The sequence below is a fragment of the Anser brachyrhynchus genome (genome assembly GCF_964034855.1).
Source record: "Anser brachyrhynchus genome assembly, chromosome: 5".
Taxonomy (NCBI): domain Eukaryota; kingdom Metazoa; phylum Chordata; class Aves; order Anseriformes; family Anatidae; genus Anser; species Anser brachyrhynchus.
Genome location: NC_137699.1, coordinates 41,731,834 through 41,757,876, shown reverse-complemented (window position 1 = coordinate 41,757,876; position 26,043 = coordinate 41,731,834). Strand labels below are relative to the sequence as shown.

At 40.1% G+C, this 26,043-nt stretch overlaps 1 protein-coding gene across 4 annotated transcripts in view; it reads right to left on the bottom strand.

Annotated features, from left to right (window-relative positions):
* Nucleotides 1–26,043, bottom strand: part of LIN52 (lin-52 DREAM MuvB core complex component) — a 46,400-nt gene that overhangs the window by 4,968 nt on the left and 15,389 nt on the right. For 2 of the 4 annotated variants that reach the window (XR_013952234.1, XM_080595508.1), the window contains one exon: nucleotides 4–26,043. The exons of the other annotated variants lie outside the window; for them this stretch is intronic. Coding sequence is in view for 1 of the 2 variants with exons in the window: in XM_080595508.1 (XP_080451634.1) it covers nucleotides 26,042–26,043 (2 nt within the window). In the remaining variant the exon portion in view is untranslated. Of the gene's footprint in view, nucleotides 1–3 lie in introns of those variants that run through there. 4 annotated transcript variants of the gene reach the window in all.

Below are 26,043 nucleotides of genomic sequence, written 5' to 3'. Positions count from 1 at the left end.
ACAAGGGAGGAAAAAAAAAAAAGATTAATATTGAAAAAAAGTCAAGAAATCCAAACAGAATTGTATAATTTGCAGTATTTAACCAGAGGGTGAGAAATTCATTTAATTTGTACTTATATTAATAGTAAGGACTTTTTTATTTAAGTGAAAAGCAAATAATCTAGTAAAAAAGTTTAAAAATTCCAGCCTGAATTTCTGACAATCTAGAAACGCAGGCAAGGCCTAGAATCTTCTAAACTCAGCAATAATTCCCATAGACTATCTCATTACATACAATTTCTGCTTTCTATTCCTACTGCATTATGCTCTTGCAGCATCCCCTTTTCTGTCTCTGTACTATCCTCCTCTGAATGGTATAATCCAGATCTCCATCACTCCGTCTCAAAGCAATTGTTCCTGGATGTTATAATCCGTCAGAGATTATGGAACGCTCTCCATTTCAGGATTATTGGTCCCTGGGTGCTATGATCTTCAACAGAAATTAGACAGCATTTTCTCTCTCAGCACTGTCAGTCCCTGGATGCTGTAATATAATGGGGTTTATATTCCTTCAACGCAGTTCATCTATGGATGGTGTAATAAAGTAAAGTTTATAGAGCTTTGGTCTTCTCACTCTCTCTGCATTGTCATTCCTTTGATGTTTAATACAGCGAGGCAAGGTTTATATGTCTCTCTCTCACTCTTGGCACCATCAATCTCTGGTAGCTGTATTACTGCAGGGTTTACACAGCCACTTTTCTGCACGAGACGTTTCTGACTTGCGAGCCCATAAGCTCACAAGCTGGCAGAGCAGCCCAAATACTATCTTTGTCTCACAATACAACACAATGCATTAAAGACAGCACGATTAGCGACTGAGTCCTCGAGAGAGACAATTTTCCCACTGGAGCTTCCCTTCATTTCTTTTACATAAAGGTGTGAGCTTTGTGCTGGACTGACAGCCATCAAAACCTGGAGGTTTTTATTCACAGGATTGATGAAAGCATGCATGTTTCCCACACCTAGCCTAGAGAGACTCTGAAAGGCGGAGACAGGAATTAATTTTCTGTTTTATTCATTCAATTCCTGACCTCTCTACTGAGAGGAACAACAGCAATGACAATTAGCATAAAAAACTAGAGGTGGGTTTGTTGCTGATGTTGAGTTTTCTTTTGACATTACTCCTTATCTGTCTGAATGGAAATAAATGTAATAATAAGTGTTTAGCTTAAAACACTCAAATACCATCAGGTAAAGGCATTTTGTTATTCTAGATATAAAGGTTAGAAATTGTGCTTGAAGCCTGGTCTCAGTTATTACATTCTAACTTGACCACCCAAAATTGTAGCATGAGGTGTGGCCGTCATCGACAATATCCCTGTAAAACAATTAGTGTTATGAAGTGCCCAGTACGTATGGACATTCACAGGCTGCAAGGTCCACAGCCCTGACGGGAATGTGCCCCACAGCAAGCTACTGCTTCAGGCTGGCTGCAGATTCAAGCAGATCACCTCATTATTCCCTTGGTTCATGCCTCCAGCTGTGAGTTATATCATCTGGGATCCATTCCCAACTCTGCTTCTGATTCGGGGTGAGCTGCCACAAACATCGTTTACTTATTTGTACTTCTACTTCCCATCTGCAAGACAGCTTTCAGGGATGCTAAACCGACACATGGGTGCAAGGTGCTGCAGAAGGGCAGGGAGTGGACTGCTGTTCTGTCAAGAAAATTGTCACGCACAAAGAGGATGATTAAATAAAAATGCAAGTTTCTAAATATTTCAGCTAGGAACAGGTTTTCGCCACTGGTTCCTTGACACCTCCCTGCCTTGCACTGGCGACAGCGCAGGGTTTTAAAACGCTGTTACGGAAAAATCACCAAACCCAACTACAGCTGATAGAGTGGAAAGTTTTTTCTGAGCGCAAGTCCCATATAGGAGATATACGAATGCATGACAATTCCGTTCCCCCAAAGAGGCTGCACCCTATAAATCAGGCAGAGAGCATAGACTCCTTCTGTGCGCTGAGCGAAATTACTGTGGGTTGGGGGTTGCTCCAGAGCACGTGCCCTCCTGTTCACTTGTCATCGGAGATGTTAACATTTCTGATTAATTCACAGACCTCTCATTTTATTCTTCATTCCTTTATCCTTGCTATCCTGTTCTGCCGCAGCTTAAAGATTCTTACCGACCTGCTACAATAATCACCGCCCGCTTCCCCCCCCAACCTGGTGAAATTGTTTAGTGATGCCAACCGCGCTTTTAATTTGCAAGACATCAGACACAGAGGTAATTTATACCAACATCTGTTCATTTCTGACTTCTAAAACAAACTCGCACATGCTGCTACAAAATCCCATTAGGAGCAGGAGACAGCCTTCTGCTATTCTGTATTCCTCTTCTCCTCACATACTCAGGCTTGCAACAGGGCTTTATTTTTAAAGATATGATGCCAAGCTGAAAGAAAGGACCTTACGTCTTTGTATATGTATGAAAATGGCCAGGAAATAACATCCTCGTACCACAAACACATCCCAGCCAACCTAAGGGCAAGTTTCCACAAACATTAACAATCTTGTTTTCCCTGCTTCAGCTGCTTCTCTTGTCTGCCCAGGAACCCCAGCTCAATGTATTCCTGGTAAACACAGGCCAAATACATATTACACGGCGCTGCGTTCAAATGTCTTGGCTACTCCTTCCCCTTTGTTCCTCTCTAATCTGCACTAGGGTATGCCTTCGGCTTGGGTTTTGCACTAAAAAGCCTCGAATACTAAACTGACTCCTCTACTCAGCATCGCTTCTGATAAATGAATTCTTAAAAATGGGAATATCATTTCCAACTGGGCCATTTGGAGCTTGCTGGAGTGAAGGAAGAGCTTGTAAAGGAAGAAACCATCGCCCCCATTCTAAATACGATCACAGTCCAAGAGAGACAGCAAGACCTGTCTTAAACAACTACCCAAGGGAGCAGCAGAAGCCCGTTGTGTGGTAGACAGAGGTGGATTTTTTAATTAAAAGGTTGGACAAAACCGTAGGGACAACCTTGGGGATTTTTCCTTAAAATGGTTGCTTAAACTACGGACTTCTAGAGAAGAGAGGGCTTGAGCACAGGTTTCCTTGTCCCAGCAAACAGGCACTACAGAGGCTGTGCAGCACGGAACAGAAACATGAATCTCCATGGCAGGGGACAATTTACAACCTCGCCTTGGCTGTGCATCTACAACAGAAAATCGACAATGGATATGATCACAATAGCTTGGATACCAATTAATCTCACATATTCTGGAGGAAGAAGAGGGTACTGAAGACCATAGGAAAAAAACACCTTTAAGGTATTATCAGCACTGGTTCCAATGGAAGTTGAGTGCTGAATAGACTCTCTGAAAGACAATTGTACTGGAAAATGGTATCAGGCTGTTATCATTAACAGAAAATGTTGCACTATGAATTCAGTTTGCTGCCTGGGAGATCTCAAGAACAGGTACTGGACAGGGAAGACTGAGGCTGAAAGGAGAAGGAGAGATTTCTACTTGACAGGGGAGCAGAATAAGATTTAATATAATCTCCTCTTTAGAACTTCAATCCTTCAATCCCGCGTTTGGTGTTGTTGCCTGGGGCTCCTTTTCTACTACAACTGTCCCCAAGCTGCTTCTTTGCAGTAAATTTTGTGGTTGCTGGTTGGAAGATTCAGTAGTACAGATTGATTTCCTACAAGTGAGGAGATGAGGGATTACCAAAAGCAGTCCTGGTTAACAAGATTGGGTGCAGATCTCCTGCGAGAGCAGCCCACTCTGCCAGTGCTTTGCATCCTTTCACTATGACATATGGGTTTCATTACACAAAGATTTTCCTGATTTTAACTTGGAGGCGATTACATTGGAAACTCAGAGTTATCTTTACATCTGTAGCAATTTAAAGGTTAAGTAACTTTTAATCAAATGACAAGGACTCAATGTTTTTTTTTCCTTGATAGAAGATGAAAACTGCTGTTCCAGATATTCCTTCCAGTGACAATTTAATTAGAAAAAACACTGTCCTGGAGATTGGGGTCCAGGCTGATTGCTCCCCATAAAAAGCCTTCTCGTACATATGACAGCACAAGACAAACTGTGTCATAAGGTCTGGATAGCCAAGAAATAATGGAAGGATTTACTGCTATAAAACCAGCAACAAAAATAGTGACTTTCACTTATATAAGCAACTTTAAACGAGGAGAATCCCTAAGCAACACGCACACATACACATGTTCTTAATACAGCATACACTTCAAATAAGTGTAGGCTTGGTGACAAAGTCCACACAAAAGATGTGTGACAAACTGTATTTATCATACATTTATCATGATCATGACACCTTCCACTGCTTACTGCTTCTGGACTTATCCTAAAAATCTCAAAACAAAGCCTGTGAGCATCTTCAAATCATGGATATTTTAAAATGAAGTCACCCTGCCGAAGACACTTCTCTGCCTCTCCCCACAATTTACAACTTGAGTAAATTTGACTGTGCTCCTCCTCTAACCTGAAAATGTAGCCATGTTGGTATTTAAATGCTTTGATACTAAATATACGGAAATACAATTAATACCCTATGAATAGAACACGGTTGTAGCCCTAAAATGCCTTGTAGGATCACACTGAATGCTACATTCTTGACTACCAAGAGGTTACTTTGGGCACTGGCATACTTTGTTAGCTTTTCAGTTAAAATATTCCTCCTGTTCAGCCCCTATAATTGTACTTAGGGTAACGAAATAACTTGTTTTTCACTCTGAAAGGATTCCCCTAAAGTGCCAATCATGCATTCTCAAACTGCTGTGTCTTAGCACTACAGAGACAACAAAACTAGGAGGATTTTATTTGTGAAGAGCTACCAGTGGAAATTACCAGTTCAGGGAAAAAAACATGAACTGCAGAGAGACAGCAAAATACTTCTCTGGTTTAGCCCTTCCGTCACAAGTGTATATTGCTTCAGGCAATTGCTTCTTTTGTCCTTTAACACCATGTGAGGATAAGATAACAATTCTTTTCCTTAGTAGGTAGGACGTACAAAAAGCTGTAGAGGATTCTGCCCTGGAGCTTGACAGGACTTGTGAAAGCCTATGGCAAAGCCAAATCTCTGGGCTGCTCTCGACCACTATTGCATTTGGAAGGGAAATAAAATCAGTCACCAGGGGTGAAGGCAAAAAGGCAATCTAAAAACAGCAAAAACATGTTAAGATTGACATTAGTACTAAGCAACTCCCAAAAGAAAACGAGGTCTTTATTAGCCAAAATCAGGAGAATATTATTAGCAAGCCAACATAATCTCAACTTCTCTCATCAGAGAAAGCAATCTGTTCACATCTCTGTCTCTGACTTGGTTTTGACTCCTAGGCTCAATGCATACTTATGGAAGAACAGACCCCAAAAATGCCTGCTGGCACTGTCTCATCCCTCTTCCTTCACAAAAAGATCTCTAATTACTCTGCTAACTTCATACTCTTTTAACGTAATTGTCAAATGAAATACTATTTCACAACTGTTGGCCTTGGTCAAACACGAATCAGTGAATCCTGCACCAAGCCCAGTTCCACGAAGCTGGAACTGCCATCCCAGGAGAGCAGAGGCTAGCAGAAGCAATGACAATTGCCTTTAACGAAGATAAAACCAGCATATAGTTACTCAAACCCGTGCTTCAGAAACATTTCACTGTTTCCACTAAATACCAGCATAATCATCCAGAACTCCTGAAGCACATTTTTCAGGTAAGATGACAGAGACTCAGCATAAACCTCCAGGTGGAGTAAGTTAGTGATACCATGTCATCTTTCAATAATCAGTATCAAAGCACCTGCAAAGTTTATGAAGCTTCATAATATTCTTGAGACATCTGGTGATTTAATTCCTATCTTACAGCTGGGGTCACAGCCTCAGTAAGAAGTGATGCACGGATGTATACTAAAGGAGTCGGCGACAGTGCTAGAATTCGGGCTCTGAAAGATGAGTTCTGTCAAGTCTTGCTGCAGTATTTTAAAATATTAACACTTGGTACAAAACATTACTGTCCTTCCCTTGGTGGATGAGACAGCAGAATCTACCCTTACCTCAGCTCCAGTGCGTAGCTTGGCATGACTTGTTTTGAAATGTCAAAGAAGGTGGGCTTGCACAAAACCTGCTGTGAACCAGAGCAGGTGAGGAGCATGGAGTTTTCCTCCCTGTATGCAATGAAAATGGTCATCTCTGACAGAGAAGTGGTACATAGAAGAGGCTGATAAAGTTTTAAACCACTGAAATACTTGAGTGAATATTACCTGGAGCCTTAAGAACCTGGAGTCAAAGACCCAATGCTTTCTTGAATCATGAAATCCTAATGTGCCCTCGTTCGGTCTCATTTCTCTCCACACACAGTTGTTGTGTTTTATTGTACACCTGACAAGACAACTCAAGAGCTCATTCAGGATTATCCACAGTGGTGATAACAGATCTGTTTCATGCAGCTTGAGATTTCCTCAAAAATGTTGTTGTTAGTATCAATGAACACTAATATTGTATCTGCTCTACAAAAAATTAAATTCCATCTCTGCAAAATAATCACCTTGTTCTCCTAAGCAGACGTCCCCTCCTTGCAGGGCAGCACCATTCCCTTCACACTCAGCTGCAACCAACGATGTGCACAGAGCTCTGAATGCAAAAACCTACAAACAGCATTCATTCACGTACAGATGGGCAAGGCCAGGCAGTGGGAATACCTGGAGCATGGGGCAGTAACATCCCTGCCAATGCCGAGGGAGCTACTGAACTTATGTTCCTGGTCACAAATGCTAGGACGTGCACATATTTTGTCCCGTGTGACCCCCACTTTAAATGGAACTCCTACAGTACCTCCCACCTCCAGGAACTGCCTGCAGCCAACATCCTGTGAGGCCAAAGACCTGATCCCTTTGACCCCCAAAGCAGGGAAAGAGTTACATCTTCTCTCTGTGAAGCCAATAAAAACCTCTCTTGATTATAATTTAGATAAGAGCCACTGGATTGAATAATAATGTCTGAAACTCCCCTGGCTGTTTCACCTTGAGACGTCCATCACTGGGTTAAACATGATGCTAATTGCATTTGGATTGATTAATTTCTCTCACTCCTGTCTATTCGAATAATGCTTAACAAAATAATCACAGCACCCAGAGCCAAATCTTCTCCGTCAAAGGAATGAAGCCATCAGAACCAGCAGAGATGAAAGAAATGAAGATGACCCGTAATTACTGCTACGGTGATATCATTACCATATTATAGAAAATGAGTGTACGTGGGGGGAGAGGGGGCTGCGATTATTATTTATTTTTTAATGGAACTGCACATCCCAAGAATACAGATCTGACACAGGGGAGCATACAAAAATACAGAACTAAAAAAAAATTATTGTGCATTAAATTGCAAAATACAGTGAACGCTGGGGCTCTCGATGCATTGAGTGCCTTGTACTGTGAGCTATTTGCTCACTTCACTGTTTTTTCATTACAATAATACTCTGCATATGACTAGCATAGAGATTCAAGATGCCTACCTTCCCCAAAAGATCCTCAAGTATCTGCAGCAGAACTCACCCATAACCCCTCTCCTTCAATATTACAAGTCATCTTTCTTTGAATGTTGGCATTCAGATTTTTCAACCACAAGACCTAATTTGATGTTCAGAGAAAAGCTAGTGTGCAAGAAATTCTTATCCCTAAATGCAGATTCCTATCTGAGACCAGTTTTAAATTCCATCACCAGCTGCAGTAGATTACTTTCAACCATTTGTTATGCTGGTTCTGCAAAGATCTCAAATGTATAAGTCTGGAAGAATTCAAGCTAGGATTCAAAAACAAAACAAACAAAAATCTAACATTGAAAAGGAAGGCCTTCTGCTCCTTTTATTCTCCAAAATATACTCCCAAAGCCCCTCTCATTTGAGAAACAAATAGCTTGGCAATTGTATAAGATCTTCAGACACCTGTGCACTGCAGTTCTAATTGTGGTTTATACAGTTCACTTCTCTCCGTGCTGGTTATGCCTGCCCCCTAGTCTCAGACCGAAGACAAAAAACAACACACAACTAACAGCTTAAAATATTTATTCTGGAGTAAAGCCAAGGTCAAGTACACACAAAAAAACTTCACACGCCAAAAATGTCAAGACCTAAGACCAGGCACTGACTCATGAAGCTAATTACACACAGAAAAATGATGTTCAAGTATTTTATAAGGCTTAAAGGAATAAATTCAAGTTACTCTTCTAGTGTTAAGGCAGTATGAAAGCCAATTTTACATCAAAGTTAAAAATAGTGGCAAGTATACCTGAAGGGGACTTGACTAGGGTAAGTTACCACTAGAACAGATACAGCTTGGAAAAGCTTTGACCACTGAGTCCCACAGATGTTGGAAGCAAAGACCGGGATAGAAATGGGAATGTTTTAACAAGAAGCACACTAAAGGATTTTTTCTGCCTGTTCATACCAATAAGGAAAATAATTTCTTCTTGCTCTCCCAACCCTAGCAGAAGCCCAAGAATTCTTGATCATTTAGGGTTTCTTACCCATGTATCTCTAAAAGGAATCTTCTTTATCTAATAACATGCAGAAATGAGATCAAAACTGCTTGCTCAAGAACTCCTGAGCAAAAAACACATGAAGAAACAAGGTGGAGAGGCCTAGACTGAATAATTGCATGCAGCTGGGCATGAAATGTTTTTAAAGGTGAGTGGGTCCTTCTCAGAAGGCATGCAGGCAGAAGCAATGTCAAAACCCCCACAAAACAGCGCCCTGTGATGCGGCCTCCCTCGCCTATGCAGGGAGCAGGCATTTAATGGCTGGGAGCAACGCAGGTGAATCTTGAAAGTCACCATTTTTTCAAGTCTTATCAGTGGCCAGGGCACACAGGCCATGGAAAAATCTCAGTCCAAGAGCCAATAGGAACAAAGGGATTAAGAGTTATTAGGAGTAGAGAGAATTACATATTTACAGTACAGTTACTGAAAAATAATCGTGTAGCGATTATGTAAGTCCCTATACTCCTTTTGGCTAATAACGTTGGGATACAAGCTGTATGGTTATGCAAGTCAGGACAAACAAATCCACTCAGAACACAACAAGGCACTCTCACAGGAGGCTTGTAGTCCTGTTTCCAGTACGGCTTCCTTGGCCTCCAAAGGAAGAAACGAGTCCCTGTCAGCAGGTTATCTAATGGCTTCAGCTGTGAAGCTCTGTCAACAAGCTTCATGAGGAGAGGTGCCTGGAGGGAAGAAGCTCATACCACCATACTCTGTATTTATTTCTCCAGATACGCCTTTGCTTTAGAAAAGAGATTACATTTTTCAAGTGTTTTCTAATCCTCAGATTCCTTACTGAAACTTCTTCCATGTAGATGTCTGCGGCCATAGACACAACAATGAATTATCGACACTGACGGCCTCCACGAGAAGATAATATTATTTGATTTACACATGAGGTAAACTAAGATTTCTTTTGCCGTTAGTAAAATGATATAACACAATGGAACTACATGGAGGACTTCTATAATTTCTAAAAATCCAAGTAAAAAGTCTGTATGAACAAATTCAAGTAAATTATTGAAATCTCATTGCTCCAAGGCAAAAATCTCAACCTTAGTTCAAGTAGCATTATTGAAGGGCAGCGATACGCAGTTTGTGGGCTCTGGTTGCAGAAGAAAACCTCCACAATCACCTCCATCATTTAATTCTTTCCTCCACGTGAATCAAAGACACTTTCTTCATTGTGTTCTCTTATCCCTATCCTCTTCCTTCCCAGCATATTCACTGTTTGCCTCAGTCCAGCTGTTTTTCAGTTATTTTACTGACTCATTTCAAGCTCTCATTTCGAGCCAGCCATGAGCCTTTTCTCCTGGCAGCAATATCCTGAGCTGAGGAATATCTTAAAGTTCAGAAGAGGGTTCAGGGAATTCAAAACCATCTTTACCAACTCCCAGTTGGTCACAGAACATCTCAGGAAATGCACTGATTTAGAAATGCTATGGTTTTCGCAGCATTCAAATGCCACTGGAGTCAAGTTGAAATAAATACAGGAAAAAAACCACATACATTGGCAAGAGTTAAAAATCACAGAAAGAGTGGTGTTATTCAGAGAAAATAACACTAAGTTTAATCTGACTGACTTGATAAAAAATTCCAATACCACTCAGGGCTTTTTGGAATAGATATTAACAGATAAACATGCAGACTCTGCTAAATTAAAACATTTTAGCTGTTAATGAGCTCAAACACAACTAGGCAAGGCCCAGATGTAAAAAATACAGCCAAAACCAAACCCTCCCAAGACCTATGAACAAATGCGAGAACATTCTGCATAAACATCCTTGCACTTCTGGTCCCCATGGGTTTTTAAGAAAACCTTGAAGCCATGACTCAAACAAAAGAAATACAGAGGTATCAGTCTGCTGATACCTCCTGAGTATAACAGCCAGAATAAACTTCAGTTTCTTGAAGCTCAGAAATAAAGCATCCTAGTCAACTGTCATCCCTAAGGGTGGGGGGGGGTAGGAAGCCAAAACAAACAAACAAACCATTCTTTTTCTCTCCAGAAGACTACTGAGAGCAGCCCAGTTAGCCTTGGTACTCTTTGTACTCTTTGGCTTCCAAAAATCTCTTCATGTTTATTCACAATCCATGCATACCACTGGTCTGAGGCCATGTCTACCATTACTCTCTTCTCTTATAAAACCTGAATTAACAGTGCCATAGCAGACTAGTTAGTGTTCCTCATCCATTACTGGAAACCAATAATTAAGATATTGCAGCAAAGCAAAAGGGAAACCATCTAGAAGAGTAAAGCTGAAGAAGGTGATGGCTATGAAGAGTCTCTATAATTTACTGTCTGGTGAGATTGCTCTGATGGATGAAGGGTACTAAAGAAACCTTCCACTGAACTCACTCCAGTTCACCAATGTCTCTCTCATGTCAAGGCATGGAGGACACCCTTGGATGTGGTATTACAGGTGTAGGCTAACGACTGCTGAGTAGAGGTGGACAGTCACTACTGGCTACGGTCCTATCAGCAGATGTATATACAACCTTACATTTCTTTCCAAAGCATTACCTACCTGCTACACGTTCAACACTGTTTCCTAACCATCAGTCCTTCACCCAGCCACTGCTTTGGTTATTGTTCAAGGAAGCCTGAGAACCATAGACAGGAGTCCCTGAGAGTGCAACTGTTTTTTCCTCTGAGTTTTATATATACACAGATTAGCAGACAGAAATTAGAAATTGTAAGTTTGGTTTGTTTTTTTTTTTTAATTTAATATGCTCTCTTTTCAAGTAAGCCAGGTACTAGGCATGAAAATCTTGAGGCAACCCTCAGAACTGTCTGTTGAAAAGCAAACGACAGCTTGGCCTGCTACCCAGAAACATCCATCACCCAGCCCTTTTCTGTTGGGATTTGTGTTGAATGACGTCTTCTGCAGGTTAAGAATTAGTTTTTAGCATAAGAGCCCTGTGTCATCGCCGTCATCTCCCCAGGAGAGAAAAACAGGCTGAATGATTTTTAGATTATATGCTCTGATAAGACACAGGCTCCTGAATCCCTGTGTGCTCGTGCCACGCAGGCCACCTGCTCTATGGAGCTGCCACTGGGGACACCCTCAAATGGGTTTAGTAATAATGTTCTCTCTAGAGATATACCTCAAAGCATGCTTTGAATGTACATCCTATATCACCGACTGAAAACCTGTATATAAAATCCTATCAACAGATAGGATCTAAGACCAGTCTCTAGACAAGAGTAATACAGAATACAGTAGACATTTATTTCCTCCTAAACACAAATGTGTCACATCTGTAGGCAAACAAAAATGCAAATGAACACAGGAATTGATAAAGCAGGGCTGATCAGTGATCTACCCAGTCAGGTGTCCTGTCTGCCTGCACCCAGTATCAGAAACACCACAGGAAAAAAAAGCAACTCCATTATGAAGACAAATGGAATAATCAGTTCTGAAAGGCTCCTCCTCTCCCCAAGTGCTTGTTTTGTATCCTGAAGCAGCTGATATTTCATACTTCATTTTATATTTTATCCTGATACACCTAGAAATCTTCTTAGCCATTTAATTGCCTGATTCTTTCTCAATAGCTGCTAAGTAGTCGGGCTAAAAAGAATCCCAGTGTGGCAGGAAGTTCCACATCAAATTATTCATTGCATAAAAAGCATTCCTCTTTGCCTCTTTTAATATGACTGGCTTCCATTGCTTTTTTCTGAATTCCATCCCCCTCTTTCTTTTCAGGGCTGGGAGTCAATACGAATTTTCAATTTACTTTCTCAATTGCAGAGATGTAAAAAAACAACCGTGTCACCTTTCAAAAATCAGAGGTCCTTTTTTTTTTCCCCTCACATTCTTATGAAGAAACCTCTTGATTTATAAGCAGCTCTCCAGAAAGGAATGGTGTATTTCACACCATCTTGAAATTATTCCTGCCAAAAGACTGCCTGAAGTGACCACGGAGTACCTGAAGATGCAAGAGAGAGAAGTCAAGCAGAGGAAGAGGTGGGAAACAGCGCAGTGATCTGTAGCATGAAGACAGCAAATTACAACTACTTTACAACTTCTTGGAAAAAAAGATTTTGCAAGTTACATACAAGGCAAAGCATTTGACAGCATTATGGCCCTCCAAGCAGCCTGCAGCTTATACAGAAAGTGAAGGTCTAGAGAGCAAATGTCACTACACCGTCTCCCTTCCTTTACAATATAATAAGCAAGGCTGTCACTAATTGCTGCCATGTTTGAACTTCAAGTACTTCCTTTTCTGCTTCTGATCATAATTCTGAACAATATTATTTTGGTGTCAAAAAGCATTACCTCAAATACAAAAGAGTCGTGTTACTTAGAGGTAAAGTTTTGCTTGATGGATGCAATTACTGGGCTAAAATGGCAGCAAGCTCCAGGAGACAGGACATTAGCCTGTAAAAGGAAACCTAGTTTTTATTCCTGACACACTCACTCCTGCTATGTGCCTTCTCCGTCCCTTAGGCTCCCCCATCAGTAACTGGTACACACCTTTCTCTGTCAAGTTCCCAGACTAAGGGAATAGGATTTCCTTGTTTCATAATAATCCCATTTTAGTTTCATGAATAGTGAGTGGTTCAGGTCTAAGGCTTAGATCCATGCCAACTAAATTAAGGTTCCTGACTGAGGTGCCTAAAAATCTCATAAAGATCCACAGAAAGAAACAACGGCCTCCAAAACAGGAGTTCAGCTTAAGACATGACTTCTTATACAGCCCAGAGTGATTGCATTTCTAATTTGGAGAGTCCAAGTAGATGCTAAAAGGTAACAGCTGCTGAAACTGGTCCCAGACATCAGGTGCACCTTTTTGTGGTATTTCCTAGAGCTGCTTCTTAAGCAATCCGTCAAAACAGCCTTGGATACTCCTGCAGAAAACCACTTTTATGTTGTCAAAGCCCTTCAAGGAATACTCCACTCGAGTTTATTCCATACTTACCTGCTGCTAGTACGTGCAATGCCAAAGCAGAGCAGAAGCCAAAACGTTCAACCAAATGCCAACATAGTAAGAAGAAAACTGCCAGGATGTTAGCTTGACAGGTAACTTAAAATACTGCTAGCAAGCTATGCCCATGTACATCTTGAATTACTTTAAAGCCCAGAAGTTCCTGTTGATCAAGTAGCCTCTCTGCTACAGGGTGTACAAACACACAAGGGATTTCTGTCCTAAAGCTCAGAAGAGACACCACACAAATATTGTCAGACAACACAGATGTATAGATAAGTGAGACAACACAGAACAGTGTCTCAAACCCAACACATTGTTAACAGCCAGTCATCAAGACTTCTGTAAGTACCGTACAACAAGTGCAAGAAAGACAAATGAGATCACTCCCTGGGTGTTTACAGAGCATGCTTCCCACGTGTGTGGAAGAAGATTCAGATTATAGCTCGGATGCCAACTTACTGGAGTGTCAACCACAATACCTGGGTCACAAGGGTAAATTAGGGACAGCAGAGCAGTAGTGTTCATAGTCACCAAGAAAAGGGGATCACAGATAATTTGTTGGAGACGATCACAGTTATCAGAGATAATAGGAGGAGGAGAGAGTAAAACGTTCTGGTTTCCACATCTACTCAGGTTATCAAATAGAAATGAAATGAACGGGCTAGTAAAAGGCACTTTTAATGCCATAGGTTCTGGAAAAGTAGCAATGTTCATTAGTCCCCAGTGTGGTCTAAATACTCTGAAATGTGATTGTAAACTAGCAACATAACCCTATATGGAATGACATATAAACAATATCTGGCAAAGTCTTCTTATATGGTTCTGACATGGTCATTCGTGATAATTTCATGTGATAATTGTGTTTAATATACATACGTTTTATCATGTCTTGCAAATCACTTGGCTGCTTAGAAGTAACAAAGTACTTTGCCTTGCATATTTGTACAGTAACACCTGTACAGAAATTATATGAAACTGGATATTACTAAGAAGAAATAAAGATAAAAGAACACAGAAAATACAGGAAACAAAGATAAAGTCCAGCAGAACCAAAGTTTTCTTCTTGCATAGAAAAGATTATTCACTTCTCAGCTTTGCTGCCCTAGCCAGTTACCATCTGAATCATTACACTACATCTACACCTCACTCTCCTTATGATTTAATTAGAAGCAGTGACACCCACTCTAAATATCATCAGCATCCACAATCTCTCCTCCTCCCATATGCAAAGGCCCTACAAATCCCTATTGTCACAGCCTTGGAGTTTTCCCCTCTCCAGGACAGATGCTGCTGCTGCCTTGAAGAAATTGTGTCCTGCCTGGAAAACCAGCAGCAGGTCCAAGCTAGTGAGTACTGCAGACTACTCAAAAGGATGAGTGCTTAACACTGCTTTTCATGCCGAGCTTATTGAAAGATCACTGCTTATTTGCCCATATGACACAAATACCAAGATAACTGGCAGACAAGCAGATGGACAGACAAACAATGTAAACCAGGAAAGAGAAGACTACTAAAAAGGCTTGCCCAAGTGCTGAACATTTAAAGGAATACTCTGAAATCCTGAAAACAGATTTTGTTGCGGGGTACAGCATGCCAGCATTAAATTCCTTTCTCGTTAATCCATGGATGCGTTGGCTTTTGTTTTACCCACTAGGCAGGGGGCACTCAAAATCCTCATTAGGAAGTGATCTGCAGCTATGCACCAGAGAACAGGGAAGAGTACAGTTTGCAGGATTTAAGATTTTAGTTAAGGCACTGCTCAGCAAGAAGAGAGAGCAGCAGGTACATTTTCATTGCCATCTGCTGGATACAATGGACTACTCTAATGAAGGTTAGAAAGTGCTGTTTTCCATTTATCATCATCAACACATACCAACAGTTCCCTCCTCTTCATACACTGCCTAAACACAGATCAAAATTGAAGTTGTCTTAATAAGCCCTTATTATTCCCCAGACTCTGCCAACGCATCCAAGAAAGCAAGTAAGCCAACAGTTAAGATGTTTGGATGAGTAAAAATGGCCGCGTGTTACTACTGCTGAGAATTGAGAAGATTCTGACAGTGGAGATTATTTTAAATTAGATTTGATGAGAAGAAGTTGATGTCTAGGGTACAAAACATATTTCTGCATCAGGCCCACGTTATCTCCCATCTCAGAATGGTGAATATTTCTTTTTGAAGAAAGCAGTGCAATGAAAAAGTCTTAAGAATTTTTTTCCTCTGCCCCAAAGAATATTCTTCCCTTTAGAAAGTCCAACATCTAATGGGGTTTACCCAACTAAAGTGGTAGAAAAACTGATTTGTCACAATGAAATGGAACAGAACACTACTCTGAAGAGACAAGTAACTTCTATTGCTAAGGAAGACCAACACAGCAAATATCCTAGAATTTGAGGCCAGCTATTTATTAATACAGACGGAATAAAAGGTCGGCTTGATCTCTAAGATGAGGAACAACTTTCTGACTTTTGTGAATTATAACACGTTCTGGTTGATCAAATTTAAAAAAAAAAAATCATTAAATGTCTTAACAGTTTGCAGAAACCTCTGATGCTAAGTATACCAATAACTTCTTATAAAGGACATCTGGGCCTTTCCTCTTGTAGTAATGAAATCAAAGAATTTCTGGACACTGGTGGGATGACTCTCACGGTCTATCATGCCTTTTAGACAGTCTATTGAATCACCTGGATTCAGTTGTTTTTTTTTTTAAAAAAAGAGGGGTAGACATGAAATGGGGTCTGGCATGAGGTCCATATAATTGGTATAATAGGTACAGCAACAGACTGTATTCCCAGGCCCTCAAATAAGAAAATGTACTTGCTGACATGAGAAACCAGCAATTGTTAATAAACAGATATTCTGCTCTTCAACACTCCATATGGCAATCTGATGGATTAAACACCAGCAGTGTGATCACTCTAAAAGCTCATCGTGAGATGATCTGGGAAAATCTATCTACAATTTACAAATTCTGGTTAATTTAATTAAAATGCTGCATCACTAAGTGCCTTAATATGTAGAAAGCCATAAGCTTGTGAGGCTCCTGGCACATGCCTGCTTTCAGAAGATGCTGCAGACCAAACCAGCAAGAATCTCTCCTTTTTAACAAAGGAAGACTCCTGAACTAGAAAACTGGAAGTTTACATGCAGGGAGAAGAGAGCAGAAAAAAAAATTCCAGAAGAGGCAAACAGAAGGACAGGTGATAGAGTAAGACTAAGGATGACAGTAGAATGAGCAGAACAAGGAAGAACAAACTGTCAAGGCACTGGGGGCTTCTTTGAAAGGTGCCAGAGAGGGTAAAGGAAAGCAGATGGGTTATAAATAGTTAGTCTGCATGTTGATAGGGAGAGAGAGAGAAGAGAAGGAAAGCGGGAGAGAGGTTCAGGAAAGGAGCTGCAATATCCTTAAAAGATGTTCTCTCATATTCTACTGAATGCTGCAGAAGGGTGAGAGCGCAAAGACTGGCAGAGGCAGACAGATCAAGGCTATTTTGGCCTACATCTCTCTCTCCTGTACCAATTAAAATATGACTAGATTCAAAACCATTTAAAAAGTCATCACGGTCTGTGCTTTTGAGAAGAGCTTTAATGCAGACTGCCCTTGAGTTTGGAGGCTGAAAAAGGATGGGCTTCAATAACTTAAGGATCAAAGACTGTAAATACATGAGGGGATGAAGGCCAGGAAGTTCCCAAAGAGAAAGAGGCCACGATCAACATGCTTGGCCAGAGGTAAGCCCAATGCTGTAATCTACCTTTACAAAGGGAGGCTTGAGATCTGGCTTCTTCTTCAACTGGGAGAAGCTACAGTGCATACACAATTAATTATTGCAATTTAGCTCAGGGGTGGTACCTGTTCATTTTCAATTTGGTGCCAACATCATGAAAGAGAATCCATGAGGGTGAGCCAAACTTAGACACTTTCTTCTTTGCTAGAAGCATGGTTGATGAAAGAACACAGATATTCCCACACAAAATCTCTTACAAAAAAAAAAAAGTGATCAAGCCGCTGGAATCTGGAAGCAGATGATAGTCTGGGGAACTGAGATGGAAAACCTTTTCCATGTCTGCAGCAGCTCAGAGTTAATGGAAGCCAAGGCATTCCCAGTGCTATCATTACTATCTCTGAAATGGACTTAGATACATTGATACTTCTCTTCCATTTAATACCTACTTTTGTTCTTTATAAGCTAAAGAGAACTTAGCAGCAGAAGCTGAGAATGCTTCACGGTTTCCCAGGCATGATTGCTAACACTTGAGAGGAGTCTGGAAAGTGGTGTTACCAAGGAGCTGCCATGGAAGAACAGACAGAAGGTCCCCTGCTACTACTATCTCAGTACACTGTAATTCAGCAAAGCTGATTTTTTTTTTTTTTACCTCTCCTGCTTGCCATCTCAGAACACTCTAAAATCCAGAGAAAAATTTTTAGAAGGAAGCAACAGCAAGTTTCCTCAGAACCACATTCAGCTTAGGCTCATCTCTTACTAAAAAACATTAAATAATTTTAGGCATTGGAATGGACTGCCCAGGGAGGTGGTTGAGTCGCCATCCCTGGAGGTCTTTAAAAGACGTTTAGATGTAGCCCTTAGTGATATGGTTTAGTGTAGGACTTGTTAGTGTTAGGGCTGAGGTTGGACTAGATGATCTTGGAGGTCTCTTTCAACCTAGACGATTCTGTGATTCTGTAATTTTGGATTTTGTTCTGCAGAAGGATTATCTTGTATTACCTTATCCTGTTTATTTGGAGAAACAGGAGCGGTCTCTCCAGAACAGCAATTTGTCCCCCACTTACAATGGCTGATGAGGTTCTGCCTGCAAAAGAGGATCTGCTGACTTTCTCCAACGGAGAGTAGGGCATACCAAGTTGTGAAGAAGGCCTGATCATGTTGTAAGTCTAGCACAGTATCATAAAGAAAGACTGTCACCTGTTAAAGTGCACTTCAGCTATATTTCTACAATGCATTGCATAACAAGAAATAACATTGATATTTTACAATGATCATCCTTATATTAACCTTTCCCACATTATCAGAACTCAGAAAACTTGATCTGGAGTAAATAATAAAGGCACATGCTTAGTGAATAAAATTCTTATTTTAAAAAATCCCAATCACATTTTTATTTCAATATCCAATATAATCTCTATGTTTCCTCTAGACTATTTCCAGCTGCTTTTTAGGAGATGCATCTGAGCGTGCTGGAGCCAAAGGTAATTATTTCCCTATTCAAATAGAAGAGCACTGAACTTCTACACTATCAAAAGCATAAGGACCTAAAAAAAGAGCCCAAGGCTGAAAGCAAGATGGGGAAAAAAAAAAACAACATTTTCCTCCCCCTAAGCCTCCTCTGCTTCAGAGAGACTGAGTAGGCTGGTTTGAAAACAAGAGCAAGTGATATAACCAAACAAAAGCAGATCTGAAAGGTGAGCAAACCCCACAAGCCACACAGTCATTATTACTGTGTCGACAGCACACTTGTTAAAAATGTATATTTTAATTTTCTGTATTGCTAAAGGTCCCAATTTGCCCAGGGATCTAGCTAAGCTGCCATTTTCTACCACGACAGAGTCTAATCTTTATTTAATGGATTTAGCATCTATCTTCACTAGAGTGGTCTCTAAGGGAAAGGGGAGGGGAGTATGAAGGGGCATGAAGAGATGATCAGAGCCCCCCTCTCCTTCATCCATCCGGCGCTCATGTTTGTGTTCAAAATTCAATTACCTCCTTATTGATACTTCACAGAGATATTTAAGCTGCAAACATGAAGCCCTGATTTCCCAGGGGGCCATGCCCCTCTCTATTTCACTGCTCTGCTTCCCCCAGGGTGAATTCCTGAGGCGTCCATATTAATAGGTAATCAGTCACAATTCATTTATTAAACAGCTAGCAAGGTTTATCAGCCTGCCCTGATTAGCCGGAAGAAGCCACTGAATTCCTAATTTATTTATGGAAATGTAAGTGTCTTTTTGAATTCCATTCATGAAAGAGCAGGGTGCCGTGGGCCTGGCACACTGAATTCTAACAGGAAAGCAGCAGGAAACCCAGGGACTGGGGACTCTGCAACTTCAGCCTAGGAAATACACTACGGTGACCCTACCTTGATCAATAGATTTAGGGCCAGAACCTCACGGAAACATTCAGAAGACAGCTCTTCAGAGAGCAGGCATTGCCACCCACCGCAGCCAGAGAAAGGGGTTGGAAAGAGGTCCTTAAGTGGAGCAAGTTACACGGTTAAGCAACACTGTGAAACTGGGAAGAAATAGTGAAGAAATGGAAGTATTAAGGAAAAGTTCCAGTAGAACATTCAGAACAGCACTGAAGACAACTGCCATGTAACACCAATATACACATTTACATATAAAGTTCAGCTTTTTGAACATTTCAAAAGTTATTTGTTATCATCAATCCAATCGAAACTGTTTTTAAAATGCAACAAACGTTGCTGCTCTATTTTCCAACTAAGACACAGCAGCTCAACGATGCTGCTGGATTACCAGAAAGGGAAAACAGCTAATAAGAAAAAAAATCATTCTTCTCTATTGTGTAAATGAGTAGTGGAGAAATTGACAAAGTAAAAAGACTTATGCATACACATAACCACATCTTAAGGCAACTAGGATACAGCTTCTGATAACATAAAGCTTATATACAGGCCGCCTCTAAAGGTTCAAGGCCACCAGGGCTAAAAAATCCACCTTCTTTTTATTCCTTTCAAATCTGCAGTCATTTCTAAAACTTATATTTATCTGGATTTTACCCACCATAGCTACTTAAACATAAACCAATTAGGAATGGGAGACTACAGAAAATGTTTATTTCCTTTTTCTTCCCCTACAAAACTGCCAAGTTTCACTGTTTCCTGCTCTGCGTTTAGCAACTTTCCTGAACACTTCAACTGGCAGGTAAAAATTGGGACTGTGTTTCTAATCCTGCACGCAAGCAGGATGTCCCTCAGACAGATGCAACAGCCAAAAGGTTGGGTTTAATTCATTTTTTCCTAAGTGTTTTAGATTTCAAAACTAACAAGATTTAACGATCTACAGTGTTATGTGGAATATAGACAGAAACATGTTTTAAAAGGTTGTATTTTTGTAATGTTAATTCTGAGACACTTATCAGACATTTTGTTCAGTTATTTCAGTACTCTAATCTGGTTATTAACTGGCTAGGAAGGCATTCAAAAGTTACAACCCAGAGCATTAATAACAGAGGGTGCAGATGCCCCTATATAATATTGCATTACACACAAAAATTACCTCAGTTCAATTACGATTATTTGAAAAAATATTTAAAATAGCAATACAAACTCCTACATGGCTTAAAACTGTCTACACCTATGTCTACCCTCTGAATTTACAAGCAAAAGCTAAATTGTTACACACAAGGTTTTAATTTGCTTAAGAACTCATTATGCAAAAATTTTACTAGAGTGTTAAAATCTATATAAAAATCCTGCTTCACCTAAACTAGTACAACCCACACGCTGAAATAAAAAGAGATGATTTCCTCTCAAGCTACAGTGGTCAGACATGGAAAGATGTAGTGCATGCAATAAATACATCCAAGCACTGGGAGGAACGAGCGCCTGAATTCTCCAGAAGCTGAACGCTGCAGGTGTTTAAAGTCAGGGGTGCTATGGGGAAACAAATCCTGGAAGAGGCATCTTTCACCACCTGAAAAAGTAATCAATTGCCTAATTGTTATTAGCCCTTGTTTTATGCAGACAAGGGTAATTCAATGTAGATTTCCTACTACGAAGAGCAGCTCCTGGAGGAAGGGAAAAAACAGAATTTGCAGTGGCAGACATCACATAATTGTACAACAGGCCCAAACATCTCATCAGGATGTGGCTCTCAACAGCCACTTTCTCCAAGCCTCATTGTTTGGGTACTGCAAATGCTACCCGTGAAAATAAAACAACCTGTTCCCCTCCTGCATCTAGCCATACTTCAACCTTTTCCCTCTTCAGCAGTAAATTCACAGTAACGATTTCAAGCTATGACTTTGTAGAATAAATAAGACATCAAAGACACCACTGAGCAGGTTAAACAGGACACTTGTGCACGTTCTTATTGTGAAGTTCACTGAACTTCCAACCCCACGTTATTTTCACTCCCTCAACATATAAGTTCCTTATACAGAAAAGAGCAGCACCATCCAGGACAGACATCCACCCCATGCTGCCCAAACATTTTGGAGAAGATGAGCTATAGTTACTTTGCAGTTATTTCTAGTCTTCACAAATAGGAAGAAAGCTTTCAAAACACGATCAAGTGAAAGGAACGCAGCACTCTACCGAAAACTGAACTCAATTGCTCCAGAAGATGCAAACTGGTGTCGTTCATGCCAGCAAATGCTTCTTCCTTGGTTATGTTTAAGATACCAGTGTTAGAACTGAAATTATTACAAAATGCTGCTTATGTTAGTACACACACACAGCCAGTGGGCTTACCTGTCCAGGTAATTTGGCATTACAACAGAGAATACAGCAGTATAATCTTAAACTGCTCGACTCATCTTCAAACTGGTCATTAAAAGTCCGTTCTAATGTACCCAAATCTGATACAGAAAGCCCAGGAGAACCCAGCATGATCCTGCACAACCGGTGAGCTCAACGCAGAGCCACGATTTTTGTCCTTACATAAAACCCAGAGGAAGGGTTTGGAAATAAAAAAATTAAAAATAATAAAAAAATAATAATTACGTAAGTATTCCTTCCTTTCTAAATGCCACTTGATACAAGTTGATGGTAAACGCCTATTACTCTGCTGCAAATTACTGTTCATACTTTTGTCCTGCCTCATCCAGTCATCCATCTCAGACATTCATTTCCAATGCTCCCACAACAAAGCCCATATACTTCTAAGGTTACTGATGTAAAGAACTGCACGGTTACAATCAAGGAAGGGATGATTATTTCCCGTCTTTCTTGCACACATAGTCAGTGCTGATAACAACATACTTCTAGTGACTTACACAAGGAACTTTGCAAACCGCATACAGAAAAACTATTTGCTACACTCCTTAAATACTGTAGCTTATGTGGCAGCAGTTCACACACACAGCAGAACACAGTTTAGGATAAAAATGAGAATCTCTAATTGACACTGCAGAGAAAATTAGATTGTAATTGCATATGCTGTATTTTGCTGATGACAATGAGGTTAGCATTTGCAAAAAAAAAAAAAAAGTGTTATGAGACCTTTAATGACAACAGGTTATTAAGAGCTTTATCATATACCTCATCGGAAATGTAACATTTCCAACAGCAGGGAGCCCCCTAGAGCTACTGCAGGAAAACGGTTCAGGAACCCAACGCTGCTTATTGCAACATCTGGGCTCTTTGGCACTCTCCTCCAACTACTGACCAAACCAGATTCTACCTGGTTTAGCAGAACAGAGATTAAAATCTAGAGGGAGAAAACAGAAATCACATTTTAACATGAAGAAAATGGAAGTAGTTATTTGTTGAATTGCCACTGGACATAGAAAGCTTTAAAATATAACAACAGGTTTCAGAAACGTCACGCATGTACATACAGAGAGGCTTAAGTCATACAGGTGTTGGTAGAACACCACCAAATATCCAGAAATCCGGATTTTAGAGTAAAGTGTACTGGCACCCAATTAATTGGCTCTTCATGCAGTTTAAATGAATTGTGGATATATGCCCTGTAGCACAGAAAGCTCTCCACGTGGAAGCACCCAATCAATATAATTTCTACGCAGAAGACTAAAATATATTCTGCTGAAATTTGCTGTAATAAGCTTCACTAGCTTTCAGTAAAACAGTGCTCAAAAACAACACACAAGTGAAATTTGGCTAATCAATATTAGACCTCTGTCCATTATCTACATTCTTGTCCCTGTGCTGTAGCAGCTAATAAGTAAAAACATCTCCTCAAAATTAAATTAAGAATGGAAAATCTCCACTTACACAGTACGAAGTTCCTTATTCCCATCTCTCCAATTACAGTAAAAAGCCATCAGATAAATCACAGGAAAGTAACTGAACTATCTCGTTTAGCTTTACTGTCAAGACTTACAACTCTGAAGAGCAGTAAATGCATCTTTATTCTCTCCTCATTGTGAGCAAAGATTTCTGTAAGAATAAAATTTCTGAAAGAATAAAGCCACCCATTTTTTAAGAACCAACCAACAATACATAGCATCTTGGGACAGATATCTGAAGCACAGCATACCAACCACAGGCCTGTTGCCATATCCTAAGAGCCTAAGTTAACACTGAAATTTATGAGCCTAACTTTCTGTGTGTTAATTCAGACTTACCATGATAAGAGTTTGCAGTGTGCTCAGGGAACAAGCTCTTGAACACTTTCAAAAAATCCACAAACAGCCTTCAAACATGCTTTCATGGGGATGTATAAAGTAATGTTTTATTACTAAAATAAATTTCTAAGAGCAAGCACTTCACTGGAAGGGGGAGGTGAAGAACAAACTTGCAATGAATATGATGAGAAGAGGTAGTATGTTTACTCCGCTGGCAATGGCATTAAGCACCCTTTTTTGATCTCCAGTTAGAGCTCAAAAAGACACAACAAAACCTTCCTGTACAGATGGAGACAATTCAAAATGTCTTAGCACCCAGATAAATTTACATTTGAATTGAGTTGTATTTTTAATAGGGAAGCAGGCGATAGGTAGCAGTTTATAAAAAAAGGCATGTAGTGAATTCCCCAACACTATTAATTCATTTTAGGAAGACAGGATTTTTTTTTCCCCTAAAAGACAGTTTTAAAACAAGGGAATTCAGACAAGAAATTAATTCAAAACCCCCTAGCCACATGATCATAATTGTTTCATTTGACCTTCTAAACTGTACTTCTTTCCCACATTTCAGGCTGGGTTTCATTTTCAGGCTGCATTTCCTAGAATGCCATTTTCAGGATGTTCTAAAACCCAAACAGAAATGCTGTCTTGAAATCAGTCTTTTCAGAAGACTGCCCATAGACCTGAAACCAGAGGTTGCTACACCTAAAGAGTAACAGGCAAGCAAGTGTAATAACATCACCGTCACCACTTAAATCCATCAAGTGGCTAGAATGAATTAGTATGACCTATTTTAACTTGTCCTGAATTTACCGAAGTTCTTCACACTGACTCGGGCCAAGTTGGGTCTTCTAAAAACAAATATTAAACAAAAAAGAGAGTTAGCACCAAAAGGTTCAGTTCATTCCCTTTCCCTCCCTGCACATTCCTGCCTTATTTTCTGACCTTAAACATCTGCTCCACTGTCTCATGATCATCCTATAAAGAAAAATCTACCTTCAGCTATTTTATCCTTTGGAAGAACTGCTGTAAGCACCTTTAATTTCTCTTCATATCTTGCAGGCAAAACCATAATCTACCACTTCATTCCCTAACATGACTCTTCTTAAAAGTCTGTTATCTCTAACCTAATCTATGTAAACTCAGGAAAAAGAGAAAGAGACAGGAATCGTCTCACCACTCTAATGAGGTTTTAGAGTTCGTGCTCTATCAGATTGCCCAGAAGTAATATTCCAGCTTCACTTTCATGGTAAAAAATGGGAATATAATCTGCTGGATTCATATTTGATAGAGATCTAGCCCAGCAGCCAGGAGTATACACAAAAGATAGTCCACTGCAAACAGCCCAGCTGTCAGGTGGAACTTGAGAAGGATCTCCCAGTATTATGTGATTGCTATGTGTCTGGTAAATACACACTTCTGAGCACCCTCAACTATAATGGGGAAAATGTTTCCATTTCCTATTTCATTCCTAAAGAGGATGTGCAAAAGAATTGTCAAGGTCTCACTTTTCTTATCTCCCCTCCTTGGTCATTCAGCTCTGTGAATAAATCCATTCTTTTTTCACAGCTTCCTCAAGGCACAGACATTCTTCCTCTGTCTTAGCTAGCACCGAAACAGAGGAGACCTGTTATTTTCACTCTATAGGCTCTCAGAAAAGACCAGCCTTAAAAGGAGCAAAGCCACAAGAGCTCTCAGTCCAGTGCAACAGTATCACGCTAGATACAATGAATTCATAAACAAGAAGTTTGTTGGTTTTTTTTTTCATAGCCAGTGAAGTTAAATCTCTTTAATGAGGACAAACCGCATAGGAATTAATACAAAAAAAAAAAAAAAGGAAAAATAATGAAGTCAGTCTAAAAAACCTCATAAGATGAAATAAAAGCAAATCAAGTTTTACAGGGAGATTATGTCTTACATTATTAGACTAACGGATATAGCTGGGAAAAATCAGTAAGCTTTCAAGCAATTATTAGCTCTTTAATTAAAAATCATTTTGCATTGTCCTGTTATATTTAACAAGATCCTGAAAAAGGACTACCTAATAATGTAGAAATAGATACATTTGCTAAGAGATGAAGCTCTAGAAGCTTCACATTTCAGGGAGTGCACCAACCACTGTTGGCAGGGTTGGCAAGAAACCTCTCTTTGTGCTCCTCTGTGGCTGTGCAGAACAACGAGCAGGTCTTCACACGGCTGCAGCCCGATGTCAGGGGACGGGATACTGAAAGGACACTGGTCTGACGGTGGCAATCCTCGTGTTCTTCTTAGAACTTGTTTT